Source organism: Perna viridis, chromosome 6 (assembly GCF_037379345.1).
Source record: "Perna viridis isolate PV_CMFRI_1.1 ecotype Kerala chromosome 6, ASM3737934v1, whole genome shotgun sequence".
In the NCBI taxonomy this organism is placed as follows: Eukaryota; Metazoa; Mollusca; class Bivalvia; order Mytilida; family Mytilidae; genus Perna; species Perna viridis.
The window spans coordinates 40,692,141-40,715,600 of record NC_142450.1 but is presented as its reverse complement, the minus strand read 5'-3'; the positions used below and the strand labels follow the sequence as shown (position 1 = coordinate 40,715,600).

The following is a 23,460-nucleotide window of genomic DNA, read 5'->3' as shown; positions in this document are numbered from 1 at the left end:
AGTTGAATCTTAAATGATCATTTGTAGAGGTCTCTCCCATTCAACATTTCTGTCAATGTTGGTCACTTTTGTAGTGTTACCCATAGGGCACATTGTATGAAAGAAGTTTTATTTTTAGTCATATCTTACATATTTTTGTTACACATAAGACGTAACAAAAAATAGAATACATGTGTATTGTATTTTTATCTAAATATAACCAACAATATTTTAATCCCCCTATACAGTAGAACTCTACCAAATACTTATTTTCATTAAAAAAGACAAAAAAACAAATACTTATTTTCATTAAAAACGACAAAAAAAGCTTCATACATTGTTGTCATAGACCAAATAAATAGGTAACAACCAGTCTGATCGAAAAATCAAATGATGAACTTGCAAATTGCACAATAACGTATCATAAAAATGGAAGGAGCTTACATCATAAAAAAATAAACAATTAACAAAAGCATTTTTTAGTTATTGTGTGGAAATGGGAGACCCCCCATTTCTTCATGAATATAGTTCCATAACTCCAGGACTTCAAGAGCAGAAATGAAAATGATTTTCATGAAAACTGGTGAAAGATTTTTTTTGAGTTATTGTGCAAAGTGTTTATAGCAGTCAGGCAGATATAGGTATACCATACTAGACAAGCATATAAAACATAAAAAATTCCATATAATTTTTTGGGAACTACAGTACATGTATTATCACTTCAAATCTCCAGATTTTTTATCACAGACCATAGAGAGGAATTCTTGACAAAAATATTTTTAAAAATTACTTCCAAACAGTAACTAACTCGAATGGTATAGGTTATCACAATTTCCTATATCGACAATTTCACGAAAGAATTCTGCCTATAACAAGCTAAAATTAAGAAGATAGTACCATCATATTGTTACGTAAAGATATCATACTAAATATCTTCAGGTATCCTAATTAAGTAATTACAAGATTTTTAAGTAGATAGAAGTTTGGATAACACTTGATTGACAGAGAAGTACAATGTATGTGATAAGTAGGACCTAAACAAATGTCTCTATATAAACATTCACGAAAGAAAAGTTAAATGCTGCACATTATCCTGGTGGCCAACTCATTTGTCTCCCTCCCATAATATGAAGGTGGAGATGGTACACTGACTGAGCTGCATCTGGTCCATTGTTTATCACTGAAATCGGAAGTATGATTCAATATATATAAAGTTACAGGCACTTGTTAAATCTTTGATCTTTCTGATTATTATATCCTCTTAAGTATCTTATCCCTTGAAAAATATGAGCAAACAAATAATATAGTGTATATTATATATAATGTAATATTTTTGTTGTTGTTTGCGTTTTTAAATTACCAATTTATTTAATACATTATTTCCTCTTTTTTATTTTTTTGTATTATTCTTTCATTAACATCAATTAGGTGAATCAAAATGCTGTGCAAATTGTTGAAAAATAAAACAAACCTATTCTGTAGCCATTTGTTAATTTTTCCTGCTTTGCAACTTTTTTCGCAACAAGAAGTAAGTGTCCAAGAAGCTATAAAATGAAAAAAAAAAACATTTTATTTCAAAAAAATATAAATAAAATGAATTAAGTTTTTCTATTAATTAATATCATCTAAAGATGTTCGCATGATGTTTTAAGTCCAGCAAAAATAGAAACAGATTTTTATCCAAATTTTGAATTGCAAAATATAACTCTGATAATGCAAAAAATAAAACTGCTATCTAATTATAAGTCTACATCTTTTACCATTTCATCTGTATCTGTTGCATCATCAATCCCGGTCAGATGTTTCCTTGGTATGACAAGGAAGTGAACAGGTGCCTGTGGTTCAATATCACGAAATGCTATACACTGGAGAATAAAATCAAATCATAGTCTTATAAAATCTTTGAAAAGTGTTTTTCGTTTTTTTTTTTTTTTATCAAAATGAATAAAGTAAAAATTAATGGTAATTGTATGCTATTTTAAAACATTTCTTATGATAACAGCTTTTGGAGTTTTAACTAAAAGGGGTTTTACAAAGTATTCATCAGTGTGTAGGAAAAAATGGCAGTCACAAAAAACAAACATTCATACTTCAGAATCTTCATAAATGATATCAGCAGGAATAGATTTATTCAGTATTTTATCAAAAATAGTTGGTTCTCTTGATTTAATGGCTGACTGTGCCTTCTTCACTTCATCACTGTTAAGAGCTGAACTTGTACTTATACTCTAAAAATATAAACATAGAATTTCTTTATAGGACAGGTCCCTAAAGGTTCAAGTCACAACCCACAAAACTATCATACAATGGATCACACTTGTTTTTCTGTATCTCATTATGTTATTGAGATATAGGTTGAAATTTGTCACTTGAACCATTTTTAGACTTGTTGAGCATAATCTCCTGTCACTTATGGTGCATTTTAACAAATTCAGAAAAATTTTTTATAGAAAAGTGACAGCAGGCATAAACAAATGAGGGGGATGTAAAATATTGCTAATAGCCAGAACAGGCGAGCATAAAAATAGCCCTAAATAACTGACTACATACCTGCGACCCTGCTACAAGTAAACATGATGTACTTGCAGTCACAATACACCTTGAAACCAAAGTTGCAAATCCTACTCTGGGTGTTATTCGGGTTAGTATTGACATCATGATAGATCTTCTACCCAAATTCTGTTACAAGTGAAACCTTAAATATAAAGGGTAACCATAAATGTGTATACTGGATATTCAAACTATGTAATACCTGTACATCATCAAGTTGTGGGACTAATGAAATAAATGAATTACGTCGTAAATTAAAAGGAAACCTTGTCTTTGTACAGAACTGGAAAATGAATATCAATATAGTAATAAAGACTAACAAATCCAAGAAATGAAGATAAACCACAAATATATAGCAAATTCAAAGGCCAGTTGATACTTAGCCTTATCTTATTATCTATGATTACAAAAATCCTACTATCTTAACATGTTTTTGAATAAGTGCTACTACACTTGAAATAGAAAGGGGCCAATGTTACACCACAACAAAGACACCATAGAAAACAATATATAAACAGCGAAGTTACTAGTACTTCAGCAATTGAAGATGAAGAGCATTTTTTAATTAAATGTTCAGAATATGACATATATAGAAATACTTTATACAATAATCTTAAGTAGCAGTCTTCATAAAAATCAGACGAGGTGATTCATGCATATCAACAACCCACCAAATTCAATTTTATATCTCAGTTACAGACCACATAACAAGTCTTAGTTTGTCACTCGGTTGTGCACTTTTGACATAAATATCATAAAGATTTTGTGTGAAATTGGCATTTTACAATAGTAATCATGGGAACCAAGATTCTAGCAGAAATCAAAAAAATATAATCCAGGGACAAAGACCAGACATGGAAAACAGATACACACAACAAAGAACAGAAAAATAACCAAAATAATATATACAAAGTAACATAAGTAAATGAGCAACTCAGACTCCAATAAAAATTCACTAATTTGCATATCGTTAAGTGTCAAAAATTGGTTGGCAAATAAACAACTACTGGTCAGAGAGTAGATCCCGCCATTTTCATGACAGATGCAATTCTTAACAATCTGCTCACCAAAATTTTATTCCTCAACAAAAATTGTTGTATGATAGCTAATGTTTGAAAGAAAAAAATCAGTAATCTATCAGACATTTTGTCTTAAAATTGGGACATGAACTTGTTTCTCAGGAAACATAAAAAAAAAAATTGGTTGGCGAGAATTATTAGCTGGTGAGATCTACTCCTTGACCAGTAAATAAACAATTGACAATTTCATAATTAGAATCCCAATTTTTAAAATTGTACATCTTTGTTATTTTATAACAAATTTTGGTACTGTAAAATGTTTCATTCAGGCACCAATCATTTTTATACAGAGTGGGGACCTCGAACAGAAAAAAATATAATTCAGTATTTTCCCCAATACTACCAATGTAGATTTTTAAAAAAATTTTAGCTTTGGCTGCTGCTGAAAAAAAATTCTAACTCAACATAAAATAGCAGCCCCCTCCCTCCCTTCCACCAAAGAAGAAAATGGTCTGAGCCTAAGCTAAAATTATGTCACATTTAGTATGTGAATTTAAATATAACTCTTTAATTAAAAAAAAAATTGTAATGATGCTTATATGCAAACCTCTATTTTCATATAAAATTATTTTTAAAATTTTATGCTCATACAGCCTAATTACTGTATATTTATTTAAAAATTCTGTGGATAAAAATAGTCTTATTTGCAGTTTAGGGAACCAGACGAATTTTTTAATTATCTTAAAAAATTAAAAGTTATTATTTAAGTTGATGCCCCATGATTCTCAATGGATTTTTTCCAACCAAAACTAAATCACATGTAAGTGATGGTATCACGAAAAACTCTCCTTTATAGGCTAAAAACCACTAATTCCACTTCCCATAGGCTTCTATGCTAATTTCACAATATTCAATGGCTTCTCTGGACTTTACCTTAACTTTAACCTGCAGAGGACTATATATCAGCATGATTCTACATATGTCAGCTCACAATCCTCAGAATGGCATGTGGGGTTAGCAGACTTGCAGTGCAGTACTGGTCACCGGAAGTGAAGGGTCTATAAATAGCATGGGAAATCCCAGTGTTTTCACAAGATAGGGGTATATTTAGAAATCATTATGGAGATTAGGCTTCACATCACAAGAAGCAAAATGCACCTATAAAATGTACAGAAATGTTTTTCCTTTCAGAAACTGTTTAAATTTTTTAAATGAGATGAGAACTTTTTTCACAGCACTATGAGGAACAGGGGTAATTTCTGCGTAGGACTATTTTTGCGTACGTTCCGAATGCTCATTGGTTGAATTGGTGGTCTGTAACCTAAAGAGTCACTTTCTGTCTTAGAAAAAATTAATAACTATACAAGTATCTTCCTATACACATACTGAATGCATTTGCAAAGTTTCAGTGAAATGTGACAAGCACTTTTTTAAATATTTGATTTTTAAATATAGGGTAACCAAGTTGCGCCAGCAAAAAAGTGACAATATTCTACCATACTTAAATGCATTAAATATTTGCAAAGAACTTTTTCTGACTTTTCAAATAAAAAAAATCAATCACAACTTGTTTTTTAACAATATTAATAAAGAGATAGCCTTTAAAAGTAGTCATTTTCTGAAAAATTGGTCTATTTTTAAAAATTTATGTCTGACATGCCTCCCCCTTTTTCTTGATCACATGTCAAAAACCCTAAATCTTTCAATTTTCGCAAAAGGTGATATCTTTGGCTTTAAATTTGTAAATACAGTGTTTTCACAATAAAACATGACAAGTAAAGGGCACCTAAAGCAAAAAAAGTACTCAAAAATGGATTTTCCATGTTGCCATAGGGAAATGCTTAAATGTCCTTAACCGCAGTAATGAAAGTGAGTTTTTCCTCATTTCTAATCAAATTTTTGCTCAAATTTACACAAAACTTGATTTCAAGTGCTGATTACCACCATATTAAGGTAAATATAGCCCTCAAAGTTAAATATTTGATATTTTTACTAAATTTTCTAAACTTTTCACAAGATAGGACATAAAATTCAGCCAAAATGACCAATTTCCCATAATTTGGACCTATAATTTAAAAAAATGCATATTTTGAAGGATTTTTGTAGTGTATTCCTCTCATAGCAAAGTTTACAAGATCTTCAAGTAGTTTAAAGCTATTCCAAGAAACTTTTCATTTTGCCATGGCCTAATCTTAAGGCTAAAAACCACTAATTCCACTTCCCATAGGCTTCTATGCTAATTTCACAATATTCAATGGCTTCTCTGGACTTTACCTTAACTTTAACCTGCAGAGGACTATATATCAGCATGATTCTACATATGTCAGCTCACAATCCTCAGAATGGCATGTGGGGTTAGCAGACTTGCAGTGCAGTACTGGTCACCGGAAGTGAAGGGTCTATAAATAGCATGGGAAATCCCAGTGTTTTCACAAGATAGGGGTATATTTAGAAATCATTATGGAGATTAGGCTTCACATCACAAGAAGCAAAATGCACCTATAAAATGTACAGAAATGTTTTTCCTTTCAGAAACTGTTTAAATTTTTTAAATGAGATGAGAACTTTTTTCACAGCACTATGAGGAACAGGGGTAATTTCTGCGTAGGACTATTTTTGCGTACGTTCCGAATGCTCATTGGTTGAATTGGTGGTCTGTAACCTATATGATGTTTCACTTAATTTTAAAACTACTTGGAACTTAGAACTTTATAAAAATTAAAATCTATTTTCATGAGAAATACATGTATCTAGATATGTTTTATATGTCATTTGATTTTGAAGGGGTTGGTTTTCATAGTCTATTTAGTTGTTTTAGGTGTCATATTGGGACATATCTACTGTGCCTCTAGAGTTACATTTGGAGATTTCCAGAACTGGTATGAAATAAAATTCAAGACAAAAGTATTCAATTTCAATGGTATGACAACTTGTGGCATGCTATACAAATAATTGTTAAGTATTCACTTCACAAAGTCTAACCAGCAGATTGCTGAAAACTCAATCATTAGTTAGCAAATTAAAATCATTTCATGAATACGTCTCAACTCAAATTCAAAGGGACTCAATCCAACAGAACCGGAAGTTTATTTTGCAGCGGAAGTGGTCTGACACAGAATCATCCCAAAACAAAACATTGAGAAATATGATACGCTCATCGAATTTTGACGATACAAAATCTAAAATAGATTGAGGGGTTATGTCTTTTCAATCTCAGTCTACCCGGTTTGCCGATTACTTTGTTGTTTGCGGCCTAGATACGAATTCTGGACTAGAACCTGACCAACTGTCTGGTTAGATAATAGATGTCATTTTCCAATAATTTCATTTAAATCTCCACTTTATCGATTTAATGTAGAAAAATTGGCTTACTCTTAATATGAGTCAGGTGTAACCTGTAAGAGGACGAAGTTTATTGCATTACAGTTATACATCAACTATAATTTATTTTTCTATATAATTTAACAAAACTTTTAATTTTAGATTTGAGCAACATTTTATTTTTGTTCAAGATATGAAACTATTGATAGTAGTGGTATTATCTTTCTATCAATACTTCCTTTCTTCCTTATATTACACAAGGAGGACCCATCTCTTATCTTACCTTATACTTTTCATCCCTGCTTCCCTCACCCTTGCCTACAGACTCCTGGCCCCTTTCATTTTACCCCAGGTTATGGTTCCCCATCATAATCCCCACTTCCCATATTTTTCACTCCAGTTCCTCATCCCTTCAACCACTGCTACCCATCCCCTTCACAACTGTTTCCCACCCTAGGCCCTTCAGCCACAGATTCCTGTCTCGTAAACCTTGTATCTCCCATCCCCTTTCCACCTTTCCTTATCTGTCATTACTCCTACACCACTGAATGGAATTGAGTGAAACATTCACAGGATCTTTACTACATGTTCCCATTGTGCACCTCTTATTTCAGATTTTGATTTGAATCAATTATGGGGTTTCACACAGCTTAACATGGGCTTTGTCATTTACATTTGTATGAATATGGAGACTTGAGGGGACCTATCTCTTATCCGTTACTCCTCCTACACCACTGATTGGAATTGAATAAAACTTTCACATGATCTTTATTACGTGTTCCCACTGTGCACCTCCTATTTCAGCACGAGGGAGCGGTCGCCCAATAATTTTTTTGGGGGGCCAGCGACTTCATGTCTTTTGGGAACTTTTAGTCGCCCTATTACACAACTGGTCGCATTTGGCGAAATAAAAATATAAAATGAAAAATAAAAGTTGCCATTGTAGTAGTTTCTGTTTGTTGAAAACTTAATCCCTTTCCTTAAACTTCAGAAGAAAGTACAGTACATGTATGTATTGAAAATTATGCACATGACTGGGATTAATGTCTTTAATTAAAACAGTAAACTAAAATTGGAATTCTTGAAAAAAAATAAGTTTCTGTAAACAAGTAAATGTATAAGAATAGTAGGATTGGGATTATGTGATTGATTACAGTTATCAGTACAGTATTTTCATTTGAGAACATATGTTATATTTATTTATTATTTGCAGGTGAACATCTGCAGTGCCCCCCTATTGATCGTCCATACAAATCTAAAGTATTAGATCATTTCCCTGACTCAGTGTCATGGAATCCATTCGACAAAGTAGCAGTTGGAATGGTAAGTAACTAGTTGCAGTTGTTTGTTAAATGATCCCTGATGCATTGCCATTTTCTGACACTGTACCTAGTTTTAATCTTTTAAGCAATAGACATGATTTATTCTTTTTTTGACAAGTTTGTATAATCACACTTTTATTTAAGTGGCTGATTTCAGTTAAGATCTCTTTTTCAAAATCTAATAGTTAAGCATTATTGATGTGTTAGGAGTGAACATTGATTCTTTTTTCTCTTATATTTTGCTAAACATATTGAATACTAGCTTTATGACTGTGATTCTTTAATGTGTTTATTTAAACTCCAGTTACATTGTACATCTAAATTGGATTTTGCATGGGTTCAAAATTATTTTCAAGAGTGAAATTTCCTAGACTTTTTTGCATCCTAAATGAAAGGTCCTGTAAAAGAGATTTTAAATTATCCTCAATATGACTGAATAAAGAATGTGGATATGGAAGGTCCAGGATCTATGGAAATGATATTTCAAAGGCCCTGCATCAGAAACTGAGTGTACTGTAACTCTGACCACTGCTAATTTGAACCACTGTGATTTTATCAATTAAGATTGAAAGAGACGGTTAAATTTAAGATTTCTTATAGTCTGTAATTATTTAGTCTTTAAGACAGTTTTGTTATTGTTGTAATTTAACTCTTTTAGGTAGCTCACAGTCATTAAATATTCATAATGTCAATATTTACTATATTAATAGCTCTGCTTCCCCAGGGGATTGTCCTTCAGTACAAAGAAGCTGGATAGACAGCCAAACTTTCACTCATTCATCATAACAAGGGAGGATGGTACCAGAACCTATGGGTCAGCTTACATCTTCTATGAGGAGGTCACGGACCAGAAGATTATGGCAGCCATGCAAACACTTCAACATATGTACCAAGCTGAAGTTGATACTGATGTATGTGAGGAGATCCATATACAACAGGTTGGAGGTGATCTGAGGTTCAGTCCTCAAACGATCAGAAGGAGGACAGTTGATGAATCAAAGATATTTAACTCTAACAAGGACAAACTTTATGTTACTAAATGTTTGTGTCTCATTACTCAGCAGCAGTTTGTTTTGTCAACTCAGCAATTTCTACAACAACTACATTGTGGTATATTAGATCCTAATGAATTAGAATTTTCTGTAGAATCATATGTTTATAATGTATTGTATGAAGTGCCATTACCGCCTCCTGGTCGAAGTATGAAGTTTTATGGTGTCAAGTATCCAATTTTCTGTCAGCGTCCAAGTAAGTATAACATTGAAGTGTGTTATAGTAATGCAGGGTTTTATTTATCCTGACAAACACTGTCATTAAGTAAAAGTTATCACAGATTGTAGCCCAAGGAAAACATTTATCTTCATTCTATGATTTGCATTTCCTATTATATTTTCTTGCAGCAAATGGTGAACATCAGATATTTATAAACAGTACTTAATTATTATTTGCATTTATACATGTATATAAATGGTAAAATGAATTCCCATGGATTATTTATTTGATTTGTAATACTTTACTATTGAAGGAAAGAAGTGAGTAATGTCACTTTGGTACACAAAATGCTTTAGTTTTAATCTTTGGTCTAACTCTGCAACATAAGAAGAGTTTTAACAGTATGACATGTATATGTTTGTAAACGTCGAAAAATTTAAAAGGCTTTTTTTCTTTTTGCTTTTAAAGTTAGGTTTAGGCCTGAATAAAATTTGATCTGATTTTTTTTAAAACGTAACATTTTGTGTGCTGTATTGTAAGGTGTCAGATATAACCCCACATTAATGGTAAATTCATTTATTGCATGTTTGCAGTGGATTGGCGTGAAGTAAAAGGTTTGTCTTTACACATCTGGTGATTGTGCTTTATATGTTGTGGTTTGCTTACAGGGCTTATTTCAACTTCTTGTCTTGAGAATTGGAGACACTGAGTTTTTCTTCAGGTTATCTGTGTATGTCAATACCTTGCTTCAAACTTCTACATGATTATATCACAATGTAATGATGTTTGCGTCTATCTGATTCCTGATAAAATTATTTTTGTTCAATGTATTTGGAATGACTTCATTTAAACTTATTGATTTCAAGATAAGATTTTGACTTTTTCAAGAAAAGCCATGTCATTTTTTTATTTCTTATCCTTTCAAGTGCTTGGTGAGAAGGGAGAAAAGTTAGAGAAAAAAAACAATGATAGTATGTTAATAGCAATTTAGTGATTTTTGTACAGTAATTTTAAACATTTTCAGCATTTCAAAAATTCTTTAAATAGTATAAATTCCAAGTTTTTTTCTGGGGACTTTTTACTGAAAGTTACATATACATATATATGCCAAGTTTGACATTGTTTATCTTGACATCATGTGTGCTTCTGTGTGCTAGCACATTCAAAATTGGACTCAGGATGCCAGCCTAGTACAAAGCTCTGTGTGAACAATTGATCAAGCTTTCTTGTCCTAAAATTTAAGAAATACAAAATGTATTCTCACTCTACTGTCCGGGGAATAAAATTATAAATCTGTAAAATAGAAATATTCTGAAGTTAAGGTCTGTATGATGTTCATGTATTTCTGGTGTTTTCCATATAGCTGTCATTAATTTGTTTATACAACTTAGTGCTTTAAGACTTATTCAATGATAACAGATGTTTTCGTATTATTCAGAGCTACAGTAGATACCACAAAAATACAAGCTTCACTACCTGTCATTGCCATTCTCATTGTTGTCACATACCACAGAAATACTGGCCAATGGGATCACAAGCCTATCATTACCATTCTCATTGTTGTCACATACCACAGAAGTACTCGCCAATGGGATCACAAGCCTATCATTACCATTCTCATTGTTGTCACATACATGTACCACAGAAATACTGGCCAATGGGATCACAAGCCTATCATTACCATTCTCATTGTTGTCACATACCACAGAAATACTGGCCAATGGGATCACAAGCCTATCATTACCATTCTCATTTTTGTCACATACCACAGAAGTACTGGCCAATGGGATCACAAGCCTATCATTACCATTCTCATTGTTGTCACATACCACAGAAGTACTGGCCAATGGGATCACAAGCCTATCATTACCATTCTCATTGTTGTCACATACATGTACCACAGAAATACTGGCCAATGGGATCACAAGCCTATCATTACCATTCTCATTGTTGTCAGATACCACAGAAATACTGGCCAAGGGGTTTACAAGCCTATCATTACCATTCTCATTGTTGTCACATACCACAGAAGTACTGGCCAATGGGATCACAAGCCTATCATTACCATTCTCATTGTTGTCACTTACCTTTGTTGTTTCATTCTACATTGTATATATCAAGTTTATTGTTCTTCAGCAAGCACAAACTTTTTTTTCTGCTTAACCATAATTGTTACCCAATATTGAGAAAAGGCCCTTTACAAATTGATCTTATACAATTCTTTATTTAAGGGAATCGTTCTGTTTACATAATACTAGCATCAATCATAAGCTCTGATTAGTCTGTACATTTAGTGTTGGTGAAGGTTCACATGCTTTGATGGAACAATTGAAAGAAATATGTTAATCATCAGTTGATTTATCCACTGCTATGGTTTGATTTTTTTCGATGACATGGAATAACGTGTATTGTATTTTTGTGAAACTTGTTCAGTGGGGAAATTAGACTGTAATTTTATATAATGATTTTAACTTTTGTCCTCAAATGAATAGTAACTTTAACATAAATGAAATTTAGTTGTTCTGCGAATAAGTACCATTTACCTGTTTGGGTACTTGGCCAACACTTAAGGTCATATCCTAAAAGGACATGTACTGGTATAAAGATATTTGTAGTTTTAAGAATATGTTTAACTTAAAGCCTGTTCGCTTTCTTGAAAATATTTTCTTTTTTTTCTTGAAGAAATTGTATATTTAACATGTTTACATGATGTTTCAGGTGTGAGTGAGCTCCCTTTGTTTGATTTCCACATGTCACAGTTGTTTGATTTCCTTGATATTAAAGACATAATACAACTGTTTACAGTATTGTTGTTGGAACATCAGGTCTTATTCTACTCGTCAGGTAATTATATAACTTACATGCTCATCAGGTAATTGTATAACATAATATTCATCAGGTAATTATACAACTTTAATGCTCATCAGGTAATTATACACGTTTTATGACTACTTCATTGCAAATCTACTAAGTCAAAGCAGATAAATTTCACCATACCACTAAAATTTATTTCTATAAATCAAGTTCCTAGATCTTAATTGTAATCAGATACAATGTAAATATCTTTTTTCTCATATCTATGTGGATTTTATGAAATGAAAACTATTGATTTCTTTCAGACTACCAGAAGTTAATGTTAGTAGCCGAGTGTATGATAGCATTGATATTCCCCTTCCAGTGGCAGCATGTCTATGTACCAATCCTACCAGCATCACTGACTCACTTCCTGGATGCTCCAGTACCATTTGTTATGGGTCTTCATCATGGTAGAAATAGCAAGAGATCTGAACTCACCTTACCTAGTGAGGTAATGTGCTGTTCATTGTTACACTGATTTCACGGATTGTCTTGTGGCTTTTTCATGCCTGTCTTTTGGTGAAAGTATTATAAGTTATTGCCTTATAATTGGTGAATATTGTCCCCAGCAGATGTAATGTAGCATGAACTTGTAAGTGCAATACGATACTTTTGTGAGGAATTACATATATATTTTTTTAAATGCAATAATCTATTTCATACCCAGCCATACAAAGTGACGAGGTATCATGTGATACCCTTTAAAAAGTTATGTCTGTCCTTCCATTAGTCTGTCCCTCAGTCCATGCCCAGATAGTTTCCAGATGATAACTAGAGAATGAAGCAATAAATTATTTTTAAACTTTTTTGCTGTTGTAAAGTACCATAAAATACAGGTCAAGTTAAATTTCAGCAAAATCCAACAATGTAGTTTTAAAGTTAGGCCCTTTTGAACATGTTTTGCACCGTTACATTGCAGGGTATCACTTACCAGGTGATGTTCCATTTATGTCATATTTTTTATACATAGAAATGAATATTTTAGGCATTCTTGTTTAGATACAGTGCATTCTTGTACAAACTTATTTAACACTGTTTTTATATTGATCAAAATGTCATAATTTTAGAAGTGCAATGTATATCCCACTTCCAAATTCTTTGATTGACATAATGTCCATCTGGGAGTTTCAACAACAATAAATGTATTTTGGAATGATCTGTATCTGATATTTTGTATTTACTCTTGACAACAATTCAATTTAATTGGAGTCTATTTTGCAATGCATCTGTTCTTTTTTTATTTCTTCCGTACAAATATATTGTTAAAGCAAATGTAGTTATCTATCTAATAAATTTAAATGATTATGTATATAATAAATTTTAATGATTAAAATAAATCTATATTTGTACAGTATATATCATAGTTCTCTCCTTTGCAGGCTAACATGTGTTTTGTGGATATTGATGCCAGAATTATAGAGTATCCTGAAGATGTTCCCAACTTTCCACACTATCAAGAACTTTATGATGAACTAGTCACTGTTAGCAATAAATTTAAACACAATAAATCTGTTAAGATACCCACCAATAAATCTATGTCAGACTTAGAAAATTATGAAAATTCATTTAAAGACTCTAGACTACACAATCAGAGCTGCCCTAACTTCCAGAACAAACTTGATATTCTACAACAAAGTGAAGCTTTCAATAAGATATCACAATTAGCTAAGAAAACTGGAGTTTGGAATACCATCAATGAGTTTTCTGAGAAAGTGGAGGAATCGGGGACTGAAAATGAAACAAATGATCCTAGTTCTATGAATCAGCATGAAATAGCAGAACTCAATTTTAATAATATCGTGAGAGAAACATTTGTAAATCATTTCATGCACATATTTAGTTCATATGAGACCTTTGTGATTCCACCCAATCAGGACATGGAATCATGGTTGACCAATCGGGAATCCATGCAGAATTTTGACAAGGCCTCGTTTCTCAGTGACCAACCTGAGGCTTACTTGCCGTTTCTGTCATATTTTACTGAAACACAAATGTTTGCCACTTTTATTGACAATAAGATATTGGCATTGTGGGAAGACCCTGAGCCTAATTTACGGATATTTGATGGTAGACTGAAGTTGCTGAAGGAACAACTTGGAGAGCATGTCAGCCATACTTACTCACCTTGTACTACTATTGCAGATACAGGTATTATGTCTTACATTTATATTATAACAAAATATTGACCTGTAACTATAATATTAATACTAATATTTCTGAAATTGAATTGTTGTAAGAGATAGTATGATGGACAGGAATTCTTTAAGTTTGGAAAACAACTTACAGTTTCAGAAATGTAATATAAAAGAGAATTCAAACAACTTGCATTAGTGTTTCAAACCTGTTAAATTTGTTGTGGTATGTACAAAATTGAGGTAATTAATAATTGGGACTCTTTTTATTTTTAGAGAATTTATTGAAAAAGAGAGTTATCTACGTTGATCACGTGTCCCCAAAACCACATAGTTTAGAAGGTCAAACATCACTAGTTCCTGTACAACCTGGATATTTTCCCACACTAAACTTAAATGTTCTTAATACAGAGCCAGTCATGAAGTAAGTCTATTAGGGCACTTTGGTTTAATTGTAAAATAGATGCCATCATGGATCAACTCACCAACCTAGAGATTGAAAATTCAGATACAAATATGGTTGATATAATGGTAATACTGTAAACCAAGAAATTTCTTGGCAATATTGTTTTTGCTATTTCCACAGTAAAATCTGTAACATGAAAACTATATTGTCGTGATTATTTTTGAGAGACATTATAATATGATTTAGGGAACAATTGCTAATTCAAAATCTGAATGAAAATATATTAATCACAGAAGCTGCAAAAAAAAAATTTGAAAATTTCCGGATTTACATTGATAATTCCAGTGAAAAAAAGGTAGTTGATTTTAGCTTCACCTAGTAAACTTAGTAAAATTTCATACTCAGAAGAAAATCTCATGTCTTTTTTGTCTGACATTAGCAAAATATTTCTCAAGTCCTTAGCGAATTATCTGTCTATGGTAGATGTAAGAAAACTTATTTAATTACAAAACCATAATCTGCTATCATTTAATTTGATTTTCTGTGTCCATGTCAGGTCCAAATCCAGAGAAGGTGCCAAATGGAGGAAGAGAGACAGACAACTTCAGCATTCAGAGCATCTTAAACTGAATTCTGAACAAAGAGAGGTAGGATTTCTTCAATGTATAAATATAATACACAGTTTTAATTTTTTACACTGCAAACATCAAGCACACATTAGAAACCTTAAGTATTGATTCCACTGATATATCTTTATCAAATAACCTTTTTAGCTCTCCTGGGAAAAAAAAGCCCCCGGACAAAAAAGTGTTTCTTTGTAAGACAGTATTTTATCAATAAAATGATAATAGTTGTCAAATATACACTCTTTAAAAAGGAAATATATCTAAAAACAATCATTTTGTTTTCTTTTTAAAAAGTGTATTACTGGCAGCTTTTTTTATTTCATGGATTAAATTTCAAATGATTCTTGTAATAAAAAATACAATGTCAAATAGAATGGAGAAAAAAATATTGTTATCATGATCAATTTTTCAAAACTCTTCTCTAACACTACTTGACCAATTGGTATGAATGTTCCTTGGGGTATCCTGCTTAGAACTGATGTGGGTTTTTTTTATCTGTCAAAAAACATGGCCACCGTTACTCTTAAACCATTAGGTTTAGCAAAATTCTGACAGTAAATATGTTCAGCATGATGAGATCTATCTGTAGTCAATTATAATCTGTTAAGCCATGTTGGAGTTTTTGCCCTTTTTCGATGTTTTTTTTTTTGGCTATTTTTAATGTTATTTCTTTCAAAAATCTTCTCTTCTGACACTACTTAACCAATTGAAACCAAACTTATTGTGAATATTTCTTGGGGTATCCTGCATAAATTTGAGGTAGGGATTTTTGATCTGTCGTAAAACATGGCCGCTGTTACTAAAAATAGATTATAGGGCTCAGACAATAGTTCATCGCTTATTATATATCCAAACTCTTAGGTTTAGCCAAACTGTTTCAATTGCTGAAATGATCCTTATTATAAGGCCTACAAAAGTTTCCAAGGATCAGAGTTGTCAGATGACTCCTTGTAAAAGTTATTTCCCATGAAAGATAAAAAAATTATGGCTTTTTTCATAGTTTTCAGCCATTATCTTGAAAACTATAATAGATACCTAGAAAGAAACTGTTAATTGCTTAAATGATCCTTATGATAAGTCCTACCAAAGTCTTCTTGAATCAACTTCTTATTAAATTTGTTGCCCTTGAAAGACAAAATTTAATAAGGTGAGGGATTCAGGCTCATGGGAGCCTCTTGTTTTATTTAAGTATATGTTCTCTAAGTTCAGATTCTTTGTTATTAAACACCTGTATACAATACCACTTTAGATGAATGGTTCTAAGAAAAGACTTCCATATACTGTATATCAATTTAACAGTTTGTTGTTTATTAAGTTCCTTTCTATATTACTGGTAGGTTGTAGAAAAACATGCCAAACATTGGCTAGTGAGTATTTAACACAGTCACATTCAGAAGGGTTCATCTCACGCCAAGTTCTGTACTTCATTTTCCTTAGCCAAATCAGTTTACATTTGCTAGGTGGTCTTAAATCTTTCATTTAGCAATTGTCTAATTTTATATGTTATAGTAGCCAGCCTGAACCCTTCTGGAAATCATTGTTACACATTTCACTGTGTTTGCCTATTCCTTGAAAAATAAGATTTTAAAAGTAAATATCTTTGTAGCAACATTCAAGCAATTTGCTTGTGCTTGAAAACAGAAAGAAACACCATGTAGAAAACATTGAACATTTGTTGATGTGCGTCAAAGTTTGATCTTAGCTACTTGCACATTTTACTTTAGATGCTTTTTTTGTAATCTTAAAACATGTATTTATTTCATACAGAGAATTCTGCAAGAATATATCTTGCTTTTTTATGCTTCACATCTTGATTACTTGGACTAAGTTACAACTAATGTTTTTCATTCTTTTAATTCTGCCATTTCTTTATATTCATCAGTATGGTTTTCTTTAAAAATAGCCATTGGTACCTTATCACTTTGTTCATTGGTTGAAAATATCACTGTAAACTTCACACTGTTTTTACAATAGATCCTTCTCTGCATCTTGGAATCAGACTTGGCTTGCCCAGAACAGATTCTGGTAGATTTTGTTGATGCATTTCTTCATTGTAATTCTCAGCATTAAGTGATTCAGTTCTTTTTTACCGAAATGTTTCTTTTGTTTTCATTTGTTAGTTTCTCTTTTTTTTCATTTTATTTCACACTTTAAACAAATAAAACAAAATGGTGAGTTTTCTATTGTATAAATGTTAGATATAGTAAATAAATGTTCTCAGAAATACATGTACTATGATGTCACTTGTTTTCAGTACATTTGTTTATTAATATTTATTTTGTAAAATGAAATACAAAATGTTGTAGTGATGTCATATCTTTAATGACAATGTGTACATGGAGATTGTTACTATGTTAGTCTAGAGGTTTAATTCAGTAGTTTTAGGTGTAGATCAAAGGAATGCTGACAATATATGTTATGTTGATTTGTCTCTGGTTCCTTCACCATCAAGTTTTTAACCAATTCCAAAAACACATAAAATACTCAAGGAGATGTTGGTAACTATGAATATTAAATTAACAGCTGTAGTTTTTAATGCATATTATAAAAAAATACTCTTGAAAGTTTCTTTCTTTTAAACCAAAAAATTAATGATGTTTTCTTTGAACCATTTTATCCATATAGAAGGCCTACTGTTTTGTCATCTGTATGGATTAACTAAGTTTTCTTTATGATTGGATAGAAATACCTACAGGAAGCCAGGAGTAAGAGCATGAGACAGCCCAAGCTACAGGACATGTCTGCTGAGGCAATGATACAGACTAACTGGAAGTTTGTAGAAACTTTACTGCAGGAGGTCAAAACAAAGGTAGTCATATCAAACAGTATGTTGTGAGGACCTTCCACAGCTATATCTGTTGATTGAGATTTTATGGAGGCGTAGTTGTGACTTAGTTTAGTTCTCACAAACCACTGCAAATTTTTCCATTATGCCACATCAAGTTAATATGTAGATTCTCATCCACCAACAACTAAAAATATGGGGCATGTGGGAGGATTTTAATTTTTATTTTTTCAAGATTTATAAAATCTTATCCCTTCTTACGAATTTGTGGAATAACTCCTGGAAATGTGTACTTTCGGTTATGTTTGTGCTATACCAAGGCTTTATTTCTTTAATTCCCCTTATAATGCAACTAACAATGACAACATTTTGAGATCTGCCGAAAATATCAAGATATTCTGTAAACATACTTTATTGTGTATAAGTGGAGTTGTGATGGATACGGACATAAAGAAATCTGAAAATTTGAACCACGGTAAAAAAAAAACAAAATAAAATAAATTGGGGCGGGCCCTTTTGAGTAGGGGCAGGCAGGGATGAGAATCTACAAATTAACTTGATGTGGCCTTACTTTATGGTTGAAATAAGTATTACCAAATTTTATTGTGAATTCTCAGAACACCAGATTTTTAAAGATGCATACCATTATAAAGGTCAGAAAAAAAAAGGATTTTAGCATTGATGCAAATCACGCAAAAAAGAAAGAATATTTGTTCACTTTTGTGTGACAAATATGTTTTTAAAATACACATTTTCAGCCTTATTTTAACAACTTTTAATCAACAAACACACAGATTATGTATTTACAATGTACAGATGTACAGTGTTTTTTTTTTGTGTATGCAAAACATGAATTTCTGATGTGATATTTGATATCTTTTTCAGACAAAGAGAATGTTAGTAGATAAGATGGGACATGAAGCAATAGAGCTAGGCCATGGTGAAGTTAACATTACAGGTGTGGAGGAGAATACACTGATAGCTAGTCTGTGTGATCTACTGGAGAGGATCTGGTCACATGGTCTTCAGTCTAAGAAGGTAATATGATGGGAGAGTGTTGTTACATTACAGATAATTGTTTATTTACAATTTGTTTTGTATTGCCTCTTTGTAAAATGCAATAGTATGAAGGCTGTAATATGGATATAGAACTTTAGTATCACAGATACAGAAAATAATGCTATTTAACAAAACAAGGAATAGAATCTTCGTTGTATATTCATTGAGTCACATCATTCTGCCCTGCTTATTTATTTTATTTTCCTAAATTTTTTTTTATTTGTGGACCTATTTAAAACAAAAAAAATGGGACTTTTTGGTAAAATGTAGTTCATTTTCAATTTTGTATCATCTTGTTCATTCAATTTCTTGAGAAATCTAATTATCTAATTCCTCAGGGAAAATCTGCATTATGGTCACATTTGCGAAGTTTCCTGGAGTTAGAAGAATGTCGACTTGGTAACCAGTATCTTGATCCAAATACATTGCCTCCAGGTAAATAAATGTCTACTTTTTGTTGTCTGTTAGTAGATTAGAAATATTAAGAATGTTTTGAGACTTACACTCCAAGGATAATCCTTCATTTACACATTTTAAGTTGTTTACCTTCACTGAGTTTATTTATTGCTTTCCATTATGATGTAACATTTATCTGACACAAGTTGTCTATTATAGAAAGCAATATTATAAGAGCCTTTTGATCAAAATTTAAAGATATACTTCTTTTGTTACATATTTTTGTGTTTAAATATAAATTTAATTCTGCTTTAGAAAAAATTCTCAGATTCAGTTTATTCTCAAAAACTGCATTAAAATATTTCTATTCATTTATTTCTGCTTGAAAGGATTTTTCGTTCCTTTTATTTCATAATTGACAATTGAGTTTATGTTAGGTTTAAATGAAGCATTCCAGTTGAAAAATATTTTACTTCTATGTTTTTTTTTTGTCTTGTGTGATACTGCTCTGCCAATCTTGTAAAATTTAATTCATTTAAATCATGAACAAGAATCTAAAAATAAACATATGACATGATATTATACACTGTATCTAAAGCAAAATTAGCACTTTGATAACTTGTGTACACATGTGTATGTCTTGTGATTGTTTATAACAGCAAGGAAATCTAAGCCTGACCTTTCAACCTCTGTCATGGAATTATATATGTCCATGTGTAGTAAGTAGACTCCAGCATGTGCAGTATATTTTTTTATTTCATTGAAGTATGCAATCTACCTGAATATTATTTTTAACCACAGTTAGGACTATCACTTTAAAGTTAGGTAATATATTATTGTACTTAAGAATTGAAGGGTAAAACTAACCAGAGCTATAGGTTACTAAACCATCACTGTAATACATGTGGCATTATGTATACTGTATAACTATTCACTAGTCAATAGCTGATTTGAAAAATTCATTTCTGTAGAGTATTAAGATTGATCATTATGGTGTTACCTGTCTGACAAGCAATATAATCAGTAAGGATCTTTCTCTCAATGATACTGGAAAAATTGCTGTTAAGTGAAACAAACTACAGTTAGTTATTTCTTCACCAAAAATTAAATATTTTTGAATATTTTTCTGTAAAACCACTTTGTAAAGCTACCACAGTCATTGATTTATTCAAGTGATTGGCCACTGGACTTTACTGACAAGTTTTCTGCATAAATTTTGAATCGTGTACTATATTATTCCTCAATTTTCTGCACAAAAATAATAGTTATAGTTTATTAAACTGTTCTGAAATAAATGTTTGTGCAGCCTAAATTGAAAAATAAAGTTTAACAGTGAAATTAATATTGTGTGCTATTTTTATCAGCTATGGCTTGGTGTGTCCTGAGAAAACAGAATCAGAATACTGGTATATCGTCAGCTTTACACAGCATGCTAAAGGGATTTGTTTAAAGAACATGGATATTGCTTAGTCTTTTATGTTAACTGTCCAATATGTTGAATAATACCCTTTTGTATATAGAGAAGGACTACTTACTGAGGTTTTTGATTTTGAGGAACTGTATGATCTACCTTCTTAAAACTTCCATGTTCAAATATCATTTTTATTCTCATACAGAAATCTTAGTCAAGTCATGTTAAAATGGCCAATCTTTTGATAAAAGATGGAGAAACGGTTGTAGAAGAATGCTTCTTTAAAATACACATTTCTATGCTAATCTGTGTCTGTGTTCTTTGAGCAATTTAGACCATGCATGCAAAGCTTATCTAACTCTCTATCCAGCAATGATTATTGTTGTTTTTCAGGATTAGGGCAGTTGTTGCTTTTTAAACTTTACATTTTGTTTTAAATGTATATTGGCTTTCAGTAAAGTATACAATTTACATGTACTAGGTTTGAGCAGTGTATGTTTGGGTTTTACAAGTCCTGGTGCAGATGAAGTAATTCTGATTTCATTTCACTTCAGTTTTCTTTTGCCAAGCTTATTTTGTTTAAAATTATAGGTTTTAATTTTTGATAGATGAATGTTGTGTTGAAAATACTATGGTTATTATTACAAAGACATTATTTTGGTGGAAGTCTTTATCATATCATTGTTTGAATTATGAGACAGAAGGGCGCTTGTAACTGTTTTCCTTAGATCCTATGTCTAGTATCACATTACTTTCTGTTAATCATTGTTAAAAGGTCTTTTTTTAATGATTTTCTATACAAAATTCACATTTATTTGGTCATGTTACTGTGCCCTAGTCACTTTAGCTTTTATCTCTCTATGGACTGAGGAATAATGTATAAAAAACTCTTTTTAAAAGTTCTGGGACATAATTCATTTCTTTTTTAATTTTCCTTTAGATGCAGCTAATATGAAGTTGGAAGAGCTTCAGTTGAAACCTCCAGAGAAGAAAGGTCACAGGAGAAAGGGAAGTTCAGGCAGGATAGAGTTACCTACCCTTACTCCACTTCCTACTTCTATTACACATGATCTTAGGTTTGTATAATCTGTCAAATTTATAAACAGAAGTTGAAAATCAGAGAATTGAAAAAGCAAATGTACAAATTTATCACTACCAATAGATATATCTAATAACTTCTTTGCTCCCTTACTTCATTGCAAAATACTTGATAGTAAGAGAAGTACAGGTAAAATGTAAAAGAAAAAGTACAAAGGTGAATGATATTTGAATTTTCAGGAAAGTGATCCAGATGAATGCTATTAGAACAGATGTTGGTCAGGCAAGGGCTTTCATTAGGTTGTCTTTAGAGAAAAAAGTTTTGGCTACACACCTCAAGACCTTGTTGTCTGATGGAGACTTACTGAGGTATAATCTACTGTACTGTTAGTAAACTTCATATTATATTCTTTAATACAGAAATTTCAATGGTTGATAAAGAAATAAATTTTGTTTGAAGCTTTGTTGTTGTATCCAAGCTAAGTATCCATAAGATGACAGAAAGTTATCTGTCAAACCCTGAAAGCAATATCTTTTCTTTATCATTAATGTTCTGAGTCTCTCTTAAATACATTTCTGTGCATTGGAAAATTTGTATAACTGACCTACCTCATCTGAACAAGACCCAAATAAATTGGTAGAAAAAAATCAGAATGAATCATGTTGTTACTGAAAAAAAATGTTGGAAAATTGTACATGTATTGAACTTCACATTGTATCATTGAGCTTCTACTTAAAAAGAAATTATTGTTTTCTTTTCAGGACTTTATATAAGAGATATGCTTTCCTGAGGTGTGATGATGAGAAGGAACAGTTCATATACCACCTGTTATCACTGAATGCTGTGGATTATTTCTGTTACACCAACTCATACCCTACGACAAGTAAGTCTTCCTAGAATGATGGCCTATTGGTAAGATTCTCCTGTTTGTCAGAAAGAATAGTTTATGTAACACCTACACATCCAAATGTGCCACATATGATAATCATATGGTGCTTGATTGATATGATAATCATATAAAAATCATATGGTGATTGATTGATATGATAATCATATGAAAATCATATGCTATCTAACATATGATAGTCATATGATTATCATATGGTGCTCGATTTATATGATAATCATATGGTGCAAACCATATGATTTTCATGTGTGGCACATTTGCCTGTGTGTGATAGGCTATTATAACTTAAAGCTGATTATTTCAACCATACAAGTCCATTACCATTAAGTTTCCTCTGTCTGTCTAAAGAACCGTTACACACCTCTTTTTTTCACTGAATGTTGTAGATTACCTTCATTACAGCAACTCTTACCTAATATAATTCAGTTTTTTTTTGGTAG

At 31.6% G+C, this 23,460-nt stretch overlaps 2 protein-coding genes across 11 annotated transcripts in view; one reads left to right on the top strand and one right to left on the bottom strand.

Annotated features, from left to right (window-relative positions):
• Positions 1 to 162: 162 nt before the first annotated feature.
• Positions 163 to 6,657, bottom strand: LOC148614963 (uncharacterized). Of its 2 annotated transcripts, none has more exons than XM_088589542.1 (6): positions 6,531 to 6,657; positions 2,530 to 2,674; positions 2,070 to 2,207; positions 1,740 to 1,844; positions 1,451 to 1,523; positions 163 to 1,159 (listed from the first exon to the last, which is right to left on the bottom strand). In XM_088589542.1, the coding sequence occupies exons 2-6, from the start codon at positions 2,635 to 2,637 to the stop codon at positions 1,068 to 1,070; spliced, it is 516 nt and encodes a 171-aa protein (XP_088445668.1). In that variant the 5' UTR covers positions 2,638 to 2,674; positions 6,531 to 6,657; the 3' UTR covers positions 163 to 1,067. The 2 variants fall into 2 exon arrangements, with proteins under 2 accessions (XP_088445668.1, XP_088445670.1); XM_088589544.1 differs by having other exon boundaries at positions 6,516 to 6,639.
• Positions 6,658 to 6,702: 45 nt separating this feature from the next.
• LOC148614962 (DENN domain-containing protein 5A-like) overlaps positions 6,703 to 23,460 on the top strand; it is a 29,877-nt gene continuing 13,119 nt past the window's right edge. The window contains exons 1-18 of one of the 9 annotated variants that reach the window (XM_088589527.1): positions 6,703 to 6,841; positions 8,083 to 8,192; positions 8,902 to 9,439; positions 9,997 to 10,017; positions 12,122 to 12,247; positions 12,523 to 12,710; positions 13,639 to 14,407; positions 14,668 to 14,815; positions 15,354 to 15,444; positions 17,398 to 17,448; positions 18,107 to 18,232; positions 19,094 to 19,246; positions 19,606 to 19,702; positions 20,323 to 20,382; positions 21,028 to 21,069; positions 22,015 to 22,150; positions 22,353 to 22,481; positions 22,875 to 22,996. In XM_088589527.1, the coding sequence (XP_088445653.1) occupies positions 6,748 to 6,841; positions 8,083 to 8,192; positions 8,902 to 9,439; positions 9,997 to 10,017; positions 12,122 to 12,247; positions 12,523 to 12,710; positions 13,639 to 14,407; positions 14,668 to 14,815; positions 15,354 to 15,444; positions 17,398 to 17,448; positions 18,107 to 18,232; positions 19,094 to 19,246; positions 19,606 to 19,702; positions 20,323 to 20,382; positions 21,028 to 21,069; positions 22,015 to 22,150; positions 22,353 to 22,481; positions 22,875 to 22,996 (3,001 nt within the window). In that variant the 5' untranslated portion in view covers positions 6,703 to 6,747. Of the gene's footprint in view, positions 6,842 to 8,082; positions 8,193 to 8,901; positions 9,440 to 9,996; positions 10,018 to 12,121; positions 12,248 to 12,522; positions 12,711 to 13,638; positions 14,408 to 14,667; positions 14,816 to 15,353; positions 15,445 to 16,760; positions 16,791 to 17,397; positions 17,449 to 18,106; positions 18,233 to 19,093; positions 19,247 to 19,605; positions 19,703 to 20,322; positions 20,383 to 20,464; positions 20,489 to 21,027; positions 21,070 to 22,014; positions 22,151 to 22,352; positions 22,482 to 22,874; positions 22,997 to 23,460 lie in introns of all 9 variants that reach the window. The other 8 variants (XM_088589528.1, XM_088589530.1, XM_088589532.1 and 5 more) reach the window with 8 other exon arrangements.

Coding starts and splice junctions, on each gene's coding strand:
- LOC148614963 (XM_088589542.1), bottom strand. CDS start 2,637: ATGATGTCAATACTAACCCGAATAACACCCAGAGTAGGATTTGCAACT. Junction 1,845..2,069: donor TCATTTATGAAGATTCTGAA/GTATGAATGTTT, acceptor TTTATTCTCCAG/TGTATAGCATTTCGTGATAT. Junction 1,160..1,450: donor AACAAATGGCTACAGAATAG/GTTTGTTTTATT, acceptor TTCCGATTTCAG/TGATAAACAATGGACCAGAT.